The sequence below is a fragment of the Pygocentrus nattereri genome, chromosome 24 (genome assembly GCF_015220715.1).
Source record: "Pygocentrus nattereri isolate fPygNat1 chromosome 24, fPygNat1.pri, whole genome shotgun sequence".
NCBI classification, from domain to species: Eukaryota; Metazoa; Chordata; class Actinopteri; order Characiformes; family Serrasalmidae; genus Pygocentrus; species Pygocentrus nattereri.
This window is the reverse complement of record NC_051234.1, coordinates 7,143,349-7,161,011: the sequence shown is the minus strand read 5'-3', so window position 1 is coordinate 7,161,011 and position 17,663 is coordinate 7,143,349. Positions and strand designations below refer to the sequence as shown.

At 40.1% G+C, this 17,663-nt stretch overlaps 1 protein-coding gene across 1 annotated transcript in view; it reads left to right on the top strand.

Annotated features, from left to right (window-relative positions):
- The window catches only part of itga8 (integrin, alpha 8), a 176,941-nt gene that overhangs the window by 97,583 nt on the left and 61,695 nt on the right, over nt 1–17,663 (top strand). Inside the window, exons 16-21 of the mRNA XM_017684423.2 lie at nt 557–612; nt 2,616–2,770; nt 3,491–3,628; nt 3,779–3,846; nt 4,194–4,341; nt 8,903–8,995. Of these exons, the coding sequence (XP_017539912.1) occupies nt 557–612; nt 2,616–2,770; nt 3,491–3,628; nt 3,779–3,846; nt 4,194–4,341; nt 8,903–8,995 (658 nt within the window). The remainder of the gene's footprint in view (nt 1–556; nt 613–2,615; nt 2,771–3,490; nt 3,629–3,778; nt 3,847–4,193; nt 4,342–8,902; nt 8,996–17,663) is intronic.

The window sequence follows — 17,663 nt, the reverse complement described above, 5'->3', positions numbered from 1 at the left end:
GACAGAGTTGTGCGATTAATACTAGCAATCCGCCTAGTCCATTGGGTTCATTGAAGCTTTAGTCTGAAACTGAAAAACTAGCAAAAAACATGTACATCCAGGAGTCAAGAACAATGGCTAAAGCAGAAATGCGATTGTGATTGGATCATCTCCAAAGTAGTTGTGGCCAGCATAAACCTTGTGGAGAGATATTGGCTGTTTGAGGTGTGTTTGGTAGCACTTTTCACAAAAGCTCAGATTTATTTAAATGTTAAACTTTGTAACAATGCTTTATAAGCATATTTGTAAACTCTAATGAAGCTTCTTAAGGTTCTAATAATGAGCTATTATGAATTCTTTCGTGACTCATAAACATGTAGTAACTTGTGTCTATCTACCCTATTCTTTATGTCTTTTTAAATGGAAGGCCTGCAGGCAACTATAATACTTATTAGCAATTATAAGACATTATGAACATGTAAAATGCCATCACTGAGTGCTTTGAGTAAAATGATTTAAGTGAAGTCTCTCTCCCTCCCTCTCTCCCTCTCCCTCCCTCTCTCCCTCCCTCCTTCAGTCTGAGGGTAGATGTTTGTGCTAAAGTTTCTGGCATCGGGATCCCAGATAGAGTTGGTGAGTATATTAGCTCTGTTTTTCTTCAGTTAAAGTGTGGGTACTGTTTCACTGCTTCACTGCTTCACTGCTTCACTGTTTCACTGCTTCACTGCTTCACTGCTTCACTGTTTCACTGCTTCACTGCTTCACTGCTTCACTGCTTCACTGTTTCACTGCTTCACTGTTTCACTGCTTCACTGCTTCACTGCTTCACTGCTTCACTGTTTCACTGCTTCACTGCTTCACTGTTTCACTGTTTCACTGCTTCACTGCTTCACTGCTTCACTGCTTCACTGCTTCACTGTTTCACAGCTTTACTGCTTCACTGCTTCACTGTTTCACTGCTTCACTGTTTCACTGCTTCACTGCTTCACTGCTTCACTGTTTCACTGCTTCACTGCTTCACTGCTTCACTGTTTCACTGCTTCACTGCTTCACTGTTTCACTGCTTCACTGCTTCACTGCTTCACTGTTTCACTGCTTCACTGCTTCACTGCTTTACTGCTTCACTGTTTCACTGCTTCACTGTTTCACTGATTCACTGATTCACTGTTTCACTGCTTCATGGTTTCACTGCTTCACTGTTTCACTGCTTCACTGCTTTACTGCTTCACTGTTTCACTGCTTCACTGCTTCACTGCTTCACTGTTTCACTGCTTCACTGCTTCACTGCTTCACTGCTTCACTGCTTCACTGTTTCACTGCTTCACTGTTTCACTGCTTCACTGCTTCACTGCTTCACTGCTTCACTGCTTCACTGTTTCACTGCTTCACTGCTTCACTGCTTCACTGTTTCACTGCTTCACTGCTTCACTGCTTCACTGCTTCACTGCTTCACTGTTTCACAGCTTTACTGCTTCACTGCTTCACTGTTTCACTGCTTCACTGCTTCACTGTTTCACTGCTTCACTGCTTCACTGCTTCACTGTTTCACTGCTTCACTGCTTCACTGCTTTACTGCTTCACTGTTTCACTGCTTCACTGTTTCACTGATTCACTGATTCACTGTTTCACTGCTTCATGGTTTCACTGCTTCACTGTTTCACTGCTTCACTGCTTTACTGCTTCACTGTTTCACTGTTTCACTGCTTCACTGTTTCACTGCTTCATGGTTTCACTGCTTCACTGTTTCACTGCTTCACTGCTTTACTGCTTCACTGTTTCACTGCTTCACTGTTTCACTGCTTCACTGCTTCACTGTTTCACTGCTTCACTGTTTCACTGCTTCACTGCTTCACTGTTTCACTGCTTCACTGCTTTACTGCTTCACTGTTTCACTGCTTCACTGTTTCACTGCTTCACTGTTTCACTGCTTCACTGTTTCACTGCTTCACTGCTTCACTGCTTCACTGTTTCACTGCTTCACTGTTTCACTGCTTCACTGCTTTACTGCTTCACTGTTTCACTGTTTCACTGCTTCACTGCTTCACTGCTTCACTGTTTCACTGCTTTACTGCTTCACTGTTTCACAGCTTTACTGCTTCACTGCTTCACTGTTTCACAGCTTTACTGCTTCACTGTTTCACAGCTTTACTGCTTCACTGTTTCACAGCTTTACTGCTTCACTGCTTCACTGTTTCTCTGCTTCACTGTTTCACAGCTTCACTCCTTCACTGTTTCATCACTTCACTGTTTCACTGCTTCACTCTTTCTCTGCTTCAGTTTCACAGCTTTACTGCTTCACTGCTTCACTCTTTCTCTGCTTCACTGCTTCATTGCTTCACTGATTCATCACTTCACTGTTTCACCACTTCACTGCTTCACTCTTCCTCTGCTTTACTCCCTCTCTGCTTTACTGTTTTACTCTTTCTCTGCTTTACTTCTTCACTGCTTCACTCTTTCTCAGCTTCACTTTTTCACTGTTTCACTGCTTCAGTGGAACATAGTGCTGGACTCAGAACTGTGTGTGTGTGTGTGTGTGTTTGTGTGTGTGTATGTGAGTGTGTGTGGAAAATGGGACACCATAGAAGACGTGCTCTCTTTCTTTCTTTCTTTATTAATCCTCCTCTTCTGTCTCTCAGCTGTGAGTATGGAGCTGCAGTTGGATTGGCTGAAGCAGCGGGGGGCTGTGAAGCGGGTTTTGTTCCTCGACTCCCACCAACACCACCGAACCCTCCAACTGCTCCTGGGCCAACAGGACCGTCGCCGCTGCCTCAACCACACCATCTATCTGAGGGTCAGCTATAGCCCGCACTACACAGCTGTTCCCACAAGCCAACACCGCAACACTTCAGAGGACGAGCTCAAACTAAAATCTCATTCATACAGTTTTCCTCAAACGTAATCAGTCAGGGAATAATTTCAGTTTTTCTCTGAACTATTAGAGCCCACAAAACGCGTAACTACCATCACACAGAATTCCAGCTGAATCTGTTAAATGGTTTTAGGGTGTCATAAATATACCCACAGAAGCCTAGACAGTGTGTTTTGATGGCCGTTGTGCGGAGGTCGTAGACACAAAGCCAGATTTTTAAACAAAGCTTTTTATTCTATCACTTCCACGACCAAAACCATGAGAAAGCATTTTATGGGCCAAACCGAGCAGCTTGTGCTCTTGATGGGAAAATTAAAGCTCTATGACTGCAGACTGTCCTGCTCAGTCTTTTCTGAGGGGGACATGTTAATGACTTAAAGTGGGGGACCGGAGGGGGGGCGCATCCTCATCTAGTTATAGGTACTCTGGGAACATAGTCATTCAGCCAAACCAGACTGGAATAGCAGAAATAAGATCACTGCAGTGCTGAGACACACATCCAGAGTGTCAAGGGTGAATGTGTGTGTGTGTGTGTGTTGGGTTGCAGACCCCTGGCCTAGAACTTAAGGGACTGCAAGATCCTTACTGAGAATTATTTCGTTTCGTTTTCTTTCTTTCTCTTTAACTCTACTTTGTCTGTAGGACGAAGCGGAGTTTAGAGATAAGCTGAGTCCTATCAGTGTGGCTCTAAACTACAGCCTGGATCAGACGGCCCCACTTCCCGGCCTGCAGCTACAGCCCATTCTGGATCACTACAGCACAACATTCCATCAAGAACAGGTGTGTGTGAGCGATTGCGTTCTAACAGAAGTGGTCACCAAATGCTGAGCTAAATACAGATGAACTACGTCCATATGGAAAAGGAGACAGAAATGAGAACAGCAGAATAAAGTCTTTATTATTTGTTCTTTATCATTTTCTCTCCCTCAGGCAAACATCCTGTTGGACTGCGGAGACGACAACATGTGCATCCCAGATCTAAAGCTCTCTGCTAAAATGTGAGTCCACTGTTGTGTGTGTGTGTGTGATTTGCGTGAAGCATCGGGCCGTGTTTGCATGTGCGTTGGCACTTGTTTATATCCTAATTGTATATATTAAATTGTATGGACATGGCCTTGTTTTAGCTGGACGTACACAGAAAGCATACTTTAAAGGTTTTGGCCATCCAAGATTCAAGAACATCCCGACTGTTGCGGTGTTTATGTCTGACCCATTTGGGGCCTGCTAAAGCTTTTAGTGTTTCACCCAATCAAAATATTTAAACGTTCAGTGAAAAGCAGATAATTTTTTTTATATGAAACAAACAGACTTAAATCGTGTTTTTATTCCTGCTTGTCACACATAGGGACCACACTGAGCTCACCATCGGCGATGACAACCCACTTCTGCTCACCCTGAATGCAGCCAATCATGGTGAGGGAGCATATGAGGCAGAGTTACAAGTGCGACTCCCTCCAGAGGCGGACTACAATGGTGTGGAGCGCCGAAGAGAGGTGAACTTTGTTACCCATATTGCATTTCTCCTTTACGCAATTGCAAGCGTGTTATGGTTGGACTGCATTTTCCCATAATGCACCTTTCACTCAATCCTACAATTCTTCCTTTTTCTTGGCAAATTCTTTTCTACTCCTGATATTTGCATCTGCATTATGCTTATATAACGCCACCCATTTCAGTACTGATTCTAACACCTCACACAACGAGAAAAAGGTGGCATCGCCATTTTGAGAAAGTGAGTAAATTACAGAGGTTTATTGCTTCATGCAGAAGCTTAAACTTTCAGTGTTTCCACATAAAACTCAAGTCAAGTTTGAGCCCCATTTGAGTTGCTTTTGGAGATCCTAATGCTCTTGACGTTTATGAAAGAGCAAAGGTTTCCAGTTGCTGAAACACAGTCGATCCACATCTTCGTTGTCGCCATGCCAACAACAGAGAGAACCGTGATTGGTCAGTGAGTTCAAGTCATCGGTGAAAGTTTCCAAAAATCAAACACATGGTGAATAAATTAATGTAACATTTTTTTGCCACCCAAAAAAAATCAATAATTCACATGTTCAGATGAATTTATTATCATCATTATTATCATTTGAAGAAATCACACAAGAAAATCACACTCAGTGTGTAAAGGCCTTCAAACATTATTGCATCTTTCGTTCTCAATTAGGACTGTATGCATTTGTGTGTTTGATTCTGTGTTAATTCTGGAAAATTGAGGGTCATTGGTTAAATCAGGGGTGGGGAATTGAAGGCCAAGTTTGGTGTTTTCTGAGCACAAACACATGTGCTAATGCTGATAATAACTGCTGAGTTGAATCAGATGTGTTTGAGCAGGAAAGTCACCAAACTGTGCAGGAATCTGGACTGGAATGCCCCACCTGCCTTAAAGTCTGTTGCTTGTTGATGTTCTGTTTAAATAAGCTCTGTTCTGACTTTCGATTTGACCAATTTGATTAAGCTTCACTGAAATTTCATTTCAGTTGTTTTGATTTTTCCCTGTCTGAGGAGCCCCGTTAGAAGTTCACTTGTGGGTCTTTGTTACTCATTTCCAAGCACTTCATGAACTGTAGACACAATAGATAGAAAGAAATTGGTGAAAAATCTACAATTATCCCCAAATGTTGTCAAAAGGCCAAGAAAAGTTTGCAGCCTAAAATTTTGCTTCCTTAGATTTAGACTGGAGTCATGAGGCTAATGTCGCTATTAAGCAAAGGAGGCTTACATCATATCAGTTTACAAACTCTATGTCTACATTCAGGGCGTTTAGCAGATGCTCTAATCCAGAGCGGTTTTCAAAATTGCTTTTTTGAAAGAGGCATCACACACTTGCCTCACCAGTGTTGTTCAGTGATCTAAAACAGACTATTTTATGTGATTTCTATGTGTTCTATGTGTTTCTATTTCTATGTGTAGCTAAAAACAGTATGAGTCATTTTACAGAAACATCCATTTTTGTGTCCATAGTGTTTACAGATATATTACACTTGAAAACATGTTAGGATTACAATTCAATTATTTTTAAAATAAAGCAATTTTTTAAAACAAAATTAAACACTTATTTTAACAATTACACTTTCTTGAGCCTCAAGTTAGTAATATTGTTTTTTAAATCAATTATATAGAATTCCAAGCACCACAGAAGTGCTTGTCCTCACAGTCACGTGCAGTTTTAACTGCAATAATCTATACATGACTATGAAATGTATGATTTAAATGACATAAAGAAAGCAAATGGCAAGTACATGTTATAAAATATATAATGAAGGTACCCCAGGAGTCAGTGGTGTTAATGCATAACAAAAAACTCTTATTTTGATATAAAAACCGCACTCATGACATCACTCGACTTCCTTTTTTTTCCTTTTGTTTTCTGAAGATCTATGAAGAAAAGCACATGATGAGTCCACTGTGTCTTTTCAGTTATCAGAAATTTTCTTGTTTAGCTCATGATTTCATATGAAGCTTTTAGCTGAAGTCACTTATTCTTAGATAATTGTGAAAAAATAGAGTATAAATGGATTAAATTACATATTTTAGTGGATATTCCATGACTGAGATGGGTGTTTGTGGTTTTTCATCAAAAATGTCACTTTCTTATGTGGAACGCCAATGAAGATCGGTAACACCAGTGACTCTTAAAGATAGATGAATGGTTCTGTAGAATGACCCATAAGCAGTCACATTGAAGTCTGGTTTTTGTCTGTAGTTTTGGCTTATCAATTATATTTCATAATGACAAACTGCAAAATATATATGTTTTTTCCCCATCAAACTACACTTTAAGAGTATGATGTTTGTGAGCAGAGGTCAGAACTGATGAACCATCAAGCTTGTTGCAGCTCTCCAAATGCACTACATTTTACAGCCTGTCATCCTCCTCTGCTGGAACACATGCCGAGCTGCCGCTGGGCCTTTGATGCAGTAATAAAGCTGGAATGTGGCGAATGTTGATCTAATTACTGCCAAAGTTCCTCATTAACCCACAGCGTACTGCACGTCAAGGCACACTGATGTACTTCTAGGCCCTTATTTTCAGGGATTTTTTTGTCTAACATGCATGTGAAACAGCCAGCACTCCGGACTGACCGTTAAGATTACAATCTCGCTCTGTCTCTTTCGCGCTGTTATTGGTTTAGCAGACGTGGGCTTTAGTAATTGCAGCACGTTTTGTAGAGTGGCTCCTAATGTGATTAACGTGGCTCCATCAACCACCGTCCCCTGGGAACCGGCCCACTCATGTGTTTGGGTCGAGAGGAAACAGTTGCCAGCGTGGAGATGTATGGAGAGAGATGTAGAGGAAGAGAGAGAGGGATGACGGGGAGAGTGGGAAAGAGATGACAGGACAGGGGGCCTCAGTGATGTATGGTGTTATTACCATTCATCAATTCATCATTTCTCTCTCTCTCTCTCTCTCTCTCTACTACCACATTCCTTTGCCTTATGCCACAACATCCCTTATCTCTAGCTTTAAATAGAGCTGTTTGTTTTGATGACTGTGTAGATAAGTTTTGATTATTCGATTTAAATTTACAGGGACAGAACACATTACTGAACATTTCTGTAATTGTACCAGTAAACACCACAGACAAATAATGCAACAATTGAAGTACAACATTTCTCAACATAAAATAGCAAAGAATTTTGGAGCTCCATCATCTACAGAGGATCATTATAAGTGTCAGAGAATCTGGAGAAATCTGTGTATGCAAGGGACAGGGCAGAAGAACCAGTAATGGATGGCTGTTACATCAGTTTGCCGCTAAATCCACAAATGCATGTAAAACCATGCAAAGAAGAAACGCTGCCACCTTCTCTGGGCCAGAGCTCATTTAAGAAGCACTGAGGTGAAGTTGGAAAGTGTCCTGTGGTCCAGCAAATCAAAGTATGAAATTCTTGAATCATGGACACTGTGTCCTCCAGGCTAAAGAACACTGCTTGTTATCAGCACACAGTTCTAAAGCCAGTATTCATTATGGTATAGGTGCATTAGTGCCTATGGCATGGGTGACTTGCGCATCTGAAAAGGCACCATTAATGCTAAATGATACACAAGATTTTAAGCAGCATATGTTGCCATACAGACATTTTTTATGGAAAGTCTTGAGTATTTCAGCAAGACAATGCCAAACCATGTTGTGTATATATTACAGCAGCATGGCTTTATAGTAAAAGATTTTGGGTGCTAAACTAGCGTGTCTACAGTTCAGATCAGTCACCCACTGAAAACATGTGGCACATTATGAAATGAACAGTATGACCAAGGAGACCCTGAACTGCTGAGCAGCTGAAATCTTATAATCAACGAAAATAGGACAACGTTTCACTTTTAAAAACTACAGCAGTCAGTCTCCTCAATTCCCAAACGCTTACAGTCTATTGTTAAAGAAAGGAGGTGATGCAATACAGCGGTAAACATCTGTCCCAGCTTTTTTGATGTTATAGTTGTTATAGGCATCAAATTTTAAAATTGGCAAATATATTAAAGAAAAATAAATAAAATTTCTTAGTTTGAACATTTGATATGTTGTCTGTGTGATATATATGTACTATTTTTTTCGATTATGTGGTTTAAATGATTTCCACATCCTTGCTTTCTGTTTACATTTTGCAAGTGCCAATGTTTTTGGAAACAGGTTTTCTCATGTGCTGTTGTCTTTTTAGACATTACATACACTTAAACTACAGTATTGTTTGCATACATTTGTACCTAAAAACTATGGGTAGATCATTTATGGAAAGACTAAATAAAAGTGGCCCTGAAATTGATCCCTGAGGTACCCCAATATAACAGCTAATGGTGACAGTTCTGTTCACCCTAACTCTCTTGATTTTACCTTCTAAATAGGACTTTATTAAAATGATATCATTAGAGGAAAAGTAAACATTGACAACGTAGCAACAAATCCAAATCAAATTCATGCTGATCTAGAACTTCATGTCTTTTGAAATGATAGATTCTGGATCGGCTTTTATACTGAATGATGAATAGGTCTAAGAATTGGTATACTAATTGAACTATATGACAGAATTGTAAATGTCCCTCTCGGTCTTCCTCAGGACCTACAGATTCTCAATTGCGAGCACAGGGTGGAAAACGAATCCCAGGTGGTGGTGTGTGATCTGGGGAATCCTATGCCAGCCGGAGCAAATGTAAGTACTTCTTCCCTTTTTCTTCTTCCTTCTCATTTTCTCTTGTTTGCTATCACTTCTGTCTTCACTGCCATTTAGAGATGTCACAAAAAACAACGACTTTATATATAGACTTTACATGTCAGCCTACAGATGATTAGTCCCTTCCACTCATGTTGAAGTTATAAGGCTTGTTTCAGCCCAGACTGCTTTTCAAATTAGGCACAATACACAATAAAGGGCCGCCAGTCAGAACAGAGATCGTCTACATGTATGAGGTTTAACCCCTCATCACAGTAGCCAGTTCCACAGGCGTTATTTTTTGTGGACAGCCGTACAGGATTGTTTGGTATAAATAAAACTGCAGTGCTGTCTGTTTTATCTCTGAGGGGCTGTCTCTGTGGAGAGATGGGAATTGTTTTCACAGCAGGGGGTTCTCCTCCCTCCCCTTTCTCCACGCATTGCTCACTTGCAGCTCAACACATTTTACTTATAGAGAGCCAACAGTGTCTTAATTAATCTGATAAGAGTTATGGCAAAAAATGTTGTTTTATTTTTTATTTATAATAATTAAAAGTTTCCGACTTCCATTCCACCTGTGAAATGGCCAGTAGGGGGCCTGCACAAAAATCTTAAAGACATCCTGTTTAATTCTAGGATCAGGATAAAGTAACATTAGAAAATGCTCATGGATGGTTTTATTTGTAAAATAAATCAACACAAACATCAAGAATATGGGCGATTTTAGAGACCAGTATGTACGTTTTGGAGACCTCTCTGGTGAAAATATATAATTGCAAGTAAGCTGCAGCATATTTTTTGCATCTGTTGTGCTGGGCACCTCAAGTAAATTAAGGTGAACAGCTGAGGCTTCTATTTCAAAGCATCCTCTATGTTTTACAAGCATCTTAAAACAGTGAATGTAGCATTCATGTGTGTAGTGATGGTGTTATCTCCTGACATTCATACCAGCACTGTGAGCGTGTGTAACTCTGCAGTACTTGGGCATCCAGGCCCTCTAGCTGGACCTTCTTTGTGGTTGTGCAATGCAATGACACCATATTTTAACATATTATAGCATACAAAGTAGTACTCCTTATTTCATTAGTTAGCTTTAATAAAATAAGGTTCATATGACACATTTGGTCATTCTGACAGATTGCAGTACACTGCAGTAAGCTTAGGGGGCGAGATGGCTTCTTTTAGTTCTTTCACACTCATAGCTATACATACCTAATTGCCACGTTGTCTGTTGTTCTGTATCTGAGACGATACGTCTGCACGTCCGCCATATTGGAGAGGTCAAGATTAATTTGTGAACAAATTCACTTGTATTGAAAGGATTAAATCGGCCACAACTTCTTTATTACTTAACCGATTTCCACTAAATTTGTTTTGTTATAATCAGACATTGGTTAATCGAGACTGCAGACTGCTCTCGGTAGCTTTTATTACTTTAATAACTGAATGTGCTAATTAGCCGTCCGAACCCGCAGGAAAATATTTGATCTGCAACTGACGTTAAAAACCGGGTTTAGCAAGAATAGAAATGCAAAGTCACGCACATCAGCAAATCCATCAATGTGTGAATCACTTTTAATCTTAATGCACATAAACATAAAATACACTCCCAAAACACAGGAAGACGGATGCAGCGAAAGTTGGCTTCCTATTCGCCAGATTCTTGTTTGAATTCTCCTGTTCCACTTTAAATGGTGCAGCGGTCACTTTCTGGTGCATAAAACTGCACCATTTAGCTGCCAAATAAGAAGCTAACTTCTATATAATGAGATTCCCTAAATAGACTATAAAATTAAATAAGCTCAATATTAAACCAGAAGAAATCAATCACATCAACAGGTTCTTTTTGCCTCACCAATCACACGGCCATATCTACACATAAACATCTCACAAGCAATACGCAGCACACCAACATGAGCGTGGATCACTGCGTTCCCTCCGTTATATAATCCTATTCCCACAATATTCCTGAAATAGTATAATTTTGGACAATATCTTTCTTAAACTGCTGCTCAGTAATGGTACTGAATGCGATGTAGCAGCGATGTTGACCGCCCCAAAATGGCGGTGCCGTTGGCCTGGCTAGCTGGACCCAACACGGCGTCTAGGTATGTAGATCTGTGAACAAACTGACAAAACAAGACGTGTGTTGCAAAGGGAAAGAAATCAGAAGGCATAATTGTTATATTGGTCAGTTTGTTGATTAGTCGAATAAAACACTAAGTTAATCAGCAGTACAGATTATCATTGACTGCATCCCTATCGTTATGCAAAGCTATGCTCTGCAAAAGGTTCTAAAACCTAGACTAGAATTTACTTACGTAACAGAACTGTAGCAGGAGAACTCTGTGTTTTACTAGTCTGGCTTTATCTGCATTGGCAGCCTTTCACTGGGTCTTTTAAACACATGTTGGAACCGGCTGACAGGACTGACCCAGTTCCCCATGGAGGTGCACCTGTGGCTCCTCAGTTGGAGTGATTATGGCACTCCACCCCTCACACCTCTACACTTCTTATAAATATTTAAGCATGTGGACTGATGATAAGCTGTCCGTAAAAGCCATGTGGAAAGACTAACCAAAAAACGGATTCTTGAACAGAAATAGAGCTTGTTTAATATTTGGCAGCTACAGAAGTCAGCATTTGTCAGCTGTTGACTAAGGGGATGTCAGTAATGTAAATGGATACCACAAAATCTTGAATCTATATTTGTTAAAATGAAGATCCAGGGCCAGGTCTAGCCCATGCAATTAACCCTTTTGTTTTCATATGAAGGCTGAGGCAGAGTATTTTTGGGATGTGGGATGTTAGAGCTGGTTTCTCTCACACTGGCCAGTGATGGCAGGTTCTTCTGAGTGTTCTGATGAATTATGTCGCTGTTTTTAACCCTTTGTTTGTAATAAGAGCCTATCCCAGCAGTCATCGGGCGGAATGCAGCCTACACCCTGTACAGGGTGGACAGACAGACATACACAATCACACACACACACACACACACCTAGGGGCAATGTAGCATGTCCAGTTGGCCTGACTGCATATCTTTGGACTGTGGGAGGAAACCCATTCAGACACAGGGAGAACATGCAAAGACCACACAGAAAGGACCCTGATCGCCCGACCGGGGAATTGAACCTAGGCCCTTCTTGCTGTGAGGCGACAGCGCTACTGATAGCTGATACAAATAATTAAGGTAATCGGGGGCGTCTACGAGGCATCGACCATGGTTGATCTGAACTCTACAGGGTGGTAGATCTCCAGGATCAGGGCTGGGCACCCCTGCACTATCCTGTGCAGCCCAGGGTGCTATGGGCTGTCCTTTTGGCAACAAATTGCTGTTGTCAGAAGAAAACTTTTGTATCTCCAAAATGGTAACTTTACAGGAGAAGGAAAAAATCTACTTTACTTTTAATGTAAGTCAATGGAACCAGACTTTTTTAAAGGGCAACAGGCATTTTCAAATTATATCAAAAACTAAAAAAAAAAAGACAAAAATGGAGATACAAGGTTTTCTTCAGACAGCAGCGAAATACTGCTTCTTTAGTGTATAACTGTAGTTGCAAGGCTAATGTTGATGTATGTGCTACCATGGGAGGAGAAAGGACGTTGAAGGCAGCAAGCATTTTCTTTCAATTTTACTCGTAAAGCACAAACTAAATCACACAAAACCAAAACCTGACATTTTTTAGTGGCTTCTAAACCAGACCTTTCAATCCTATTTCTCACATGCAAGCTTTTCGGTTCATTAGTCCTTTCCTTGTGTAGCTGCTGCTCGTCCTGTCTTACTCTCTGTTTTCCCCTCTGGTGCCCAAGCTGCCAAAGCTCAACCAGATCAGCTGTTTCTAATTACCGGGCAGTGCTTGCACCTGACCCGAGAGGGGAAAGGAGCTCATTGCTCCGTCTCCCAGTCGCCACCCCAGCTGTACTTGAGTTAAAGTGGAGATACTTAAGGTAAAACATTACTCCAGTAAACATTAAAGTCCTCCCATTAAACCTCCACTTAACAAAAGTATTTGCCTTCAAATGTACTTAAGTATCAAAAGTAAAAGTACTAAAAGAGTAATTCTGGCTCTGATCTGGTCCTGTTATCATTTTTATAACAAGACTGGCTTCATGAACTCATTTCAGGTGAAAGTCCTCCAGCGTCTCTCTTGGTAAACCAGTCTTTTAATAGAACGTCATTAATTAGTGACGCTGACGTCTATTAAAATGATCATAAGCACAAAACACTGAAGGTAAACAGTTTCCATCAGGGAGAACCGAGTGGATCTGAAATCACTTTTTACACACAAGCAAAGTTTCAGTTTAAGTTCATAAACATAAATTAGCCAGCTAATAAACTAATTCACTATAAAATGAAATAATGTTTGTATAAATTCAGAAAAAAGACGCATCACTCACGACTGCATATGTGGACAAAGTTAGCTTAGTTCCGTCATTTATGTTGAATAAAAATTTTGTGCTGCTACGCTGATGATGGACAGAAACCAAAAGGAACGACAGATTTCTCAAAATGTAGTGGAGGAAAAAGTCAGATATTAGACTCTGAAATGTAGTGGAGTGAAAGTAAAAAGTTGCCCAAAATGGAAAAACTTCAGTAAAGTACAGATACAAAGTAAAATACACAAAAAACTACTTAACAAATTACTTTTACTTAATTAGTTTGAGTGAGTTTTTGATTATGTATTTTTAGAGAAATAATAGCTGCTATTTTGGTGACTATTGAGCTTTAGTGTTTGTTAGCAATGTTAGCCTAGCCATTCTAGTTCTAAACTAAAGAAGCAAAATTTGGACCTCAAACATGTGTCGACCAATCGGCTACATCTGGGGTAAATATAAAATTGTGCAAATGAGGTTTTTTGCCAGACTATTCCTTTAAGCCTTTTAGGCCTACCCAGATTGATGCCCATGCTTTGAAAGGCTTCTCGGAAACCTGGGTTTCATTTTTGCCAAAAAAAATGACTAGTCCTGATACTCTTTGGATTCAGACAAGGACTGGGCATCTTTCCAGTCATTGACACATGACCTATGATTGTGTATAAGCACATTTAGAGCACATCTCAGTGAATTTGAAGAATGCTTTTCTTTTTTTTATAGTATTCCCTGAACATACAATGTTCATTTCCTGTCTGACGTCTTTGTATCTTTACTGTTTTCTTGTTCCACTATATTTACCCTTAAGCGTGTGAGCTGCAGTAGGAGTGTACCGCTAAAATGAAAGTCCAGTCTCAGTGGGCTGTGTTTCTGAATTTTTGAATTTTTGTCACTCTGCTGACTGAGTAACATCGTTGGAGGGGAGAAAGGTAGAAGCAAAGAGACAGATCAGATCAAGAAGGAGGAATAAATGACTAGCACTTGGAAGAATCGTTTATCTGTAGGATACCTTTTATGCTGCGAAACAGGGCCGAGTTTGTTTCTTTTTCCCTCCCTGAAGATGAATTCTGAGCATTGTCTGCAAATCTACAAAGGAATCCGTATTTGCTGGCCCAGTGCCAAGGCTGAACACTCCCTAAACTCAACCTTAGATGTATAAAACAGTGTCTTTTATATACCAAAGAGATTTTTCCAATCTGATTAAATACAGTCTCGATTTCAGATTAAGACTGATGTATCTGCTCACTCTATCAAAAAATCTGATGGAAAATCTCCATTTACATGCTCAGTACAAGTAATCAGATCCAAAATGAAGCACATGTGTAGAAATCCACTTAGTGTAGACGTAACCATGACAACCAGCATCACATGAGTCCAGACAGAGTGAGATGAGCAGCAGTGAGCAGTGCTTGTGTTTTAATTACTTTTAATGATGTCAGACTCAGGAAAATGTCCTTCACATGTCCTTATTAAAGAAGGCAGAGAGGAAGACGTCGTGTTCTGAGACACATAAGCTGGACATCCGTCCCACCATCTTTTAAAGATCAGAGCATAAACTTCGTCTCCTCTGCAGACCAGTTTCTGCTCCGCTACGTTGAATGTTATAAACTTTCACTATGACGCGACGCACAAGCAGAACATACTTAAACTTTCTGATAGGGAATGTAATTGGATACAGACATTTACACGGATATTATTTTTCTATCTTCAGTCAGATAGAAACTGTATTCTGAATGGCCTCAGTCGGACTAGTCTATTCCAACTGAGGTGTAAACATGGACGTGTTCTTTTCCGATTGAGCTATTAGTCGGATTATTACCAGATCAGTAGGTTGCATGTTAACGTGGCTACTAAAAGAGGTTTTGGGGGTGTTTTATTTGTGTCTGGGTGTGTACTGTGTTTGAGTGGGCTGTTATTGTTGTTTATGGACTGTTTACTGAATGTTTACTGCATTCTTTCATTGCCTAAATGTAAGGGAAGTTTGGTTTTCCATGATATGAGCCCTTTAAGAAGTTCCTGCTGTTTATTTGAGTTTAGGAAATGTGGTCTTTTGGGAATGAGCTCAGTTGGGGTCACTTTAGCCAAAGGTATTGGAGTATAAAATTAAAATGTATATATCTAAATACAAAATGATTTATAACTAAATATAAAATTGGTGCTGGTCACTAAATTGTCATAGTGTTTAGGCCCATGCATTAAGCTAAAGGAATATGTCAGTAGCAGACCACCAAAAAAAGATAATTTTGTGTGTGTGTGTGTGTGTGTGTGTGTGTGTGTGTGTGTGTGTGTGTGTGTGTGTGTGCACAGTGGATACTTCATTAATCCAGATGTTTCTGAGATTCTTTGACTGTTGACCCACTGCAACCTCTGGAGAATGTAGCTGTTATACAGATGTGTTCATTCATTTAATTTAGCACTGCATCCTCTCATCTCCTGATGATATGAGTGGGCCACTGCTTGTGTGTATATATAGTACTGTGCAAAAGTCAGAGACCACCCTTTCATAATTCATAATTTCCTGGCAAAACAGCCATTATGTACAAGTTATTCTCCTTTTTGTGTGTCAGAAAAATAGGAAATATTTAACACAGAATCCACAAAAGTCCTCAACTACTAGATATGATATCATCATAAAATTGTATGTATAATATCATTTTTCACTATTTCGCATGAACAACTTGTGTCTTTATTACAGCTTCTTTTTTATTAGACAAGTAATCCCAATTACAAGTGTAGATTAATCAGTACATAAAACAAAATTTGACAGAATTTATTTACTTTTTCTCCTTTTCTCACTGAGGGCTTCTTGACCGCTACATTGACCCCTAACGCTGAGTTGTCTTCTCGCAGTGCGAAGAAGGACAGAAACACTTACATATATTTTGATCTGAAGCAAGAGTCGAGTTTGATTTGCTCCTATCTGTGTGTGTTTTTGATGCTGGTATGCCAGTCATCCAGCATGACCGTGCTGGGTGGCCAGCTAAACCAGCACTAGACCAGCATAGAATGTGCGCTGCTCTGTGCTGGGTTTATCTTTTCAGCAAGGAAAGTAGATACTGGAATACATTCCACAATATATCTGAAAGCTGAATGTGTACATACAAACATATGCGCGCGCGCACACACACACACACACACACACACACACACACACACACACACACACACACTCACTTCATCACTGTTTATTCCTTTCCTGTTATGATAGCCGTGCTGGTTAAAGCCAGCGCAAATTGAATGCTAATTCTCTTCTAATTTGAGACATAAGCTAGTAAATGCTCCCCCCTGACCAAAGCCAGATGGAGATCACAGTTTATAACTTCATTACTGCTTAATAGTCACCCTTAAAGCAACAGTGTAGCGAGAAATTGAATGCGCACAATTTTCTCATCCCAAATGCAGTTGATCACCAGGCTAAGCTGGTTTATACTGTCTGGTACTTGTCTAGCTGGTCACCCAACATGGTCCTGCTGGTCGACCAGCATACCAGTTTTCAAAACGCAACACATCACTGTTGTCGGAACAAAACGTCTTATCTCCAAAGCTGGTAACTTTACAGGAGAGGGAAAAAAACTAGTTAACTTTTAATGTCATTCAATGAAACCAGATGATTTTCCAAGGAATTTAAGGCCGTTTATTTTAGTCCATTCATCATGAAAGTTACACACAATGTAAAGGCCAACAAGTAATTTTTAATTGATGCCAAAAATTTAAAAAACGTTAAAAATGGAGATACGAGGTTCTGTTCTGACAATCGCGACATGCTGGTTTTGCTCAGTTTCTTTTGTTTACCACCCTGGAAGAAGAGGCACATGATCTAGGTGAAGCTCTATTGACTGCTTTGCTTCTCTCTTTTTACTTTTAAACTGTCCTTGAAGTAAATGAGGCTTTGAGTTGCTGTTAGGTTGATTTCTCTCTTTGGAAAATACAGCGCTTGTTTGTTTACACTGATTTCCTTGTGTTGCTCCTCCAAAATGATAGCGTTACCATAGACAAGTGAAGTCAAGAGGCTTTTATTGTCATTCCATCTATGTACAAGTACACAGTGGAGTGAAATTACGTTCCTCCAGGAACATCACGGTGCAACAAGGAGCAAAAAGTACAAAGTGCAAACGATGCAGATATAGTGTGCAAACAAAAAATTAAACTAGAAACAATAAATATGATAAATTAAACAGACATTAGACACAGTGAACAGACAGGACAGTGCAGCACCGACCCAGCACTCATTCTGGACATGACGTAGTGGAATAAGGTGCAGAGATATTTAACGTGCTGTGATCTGTGAGTCACACAG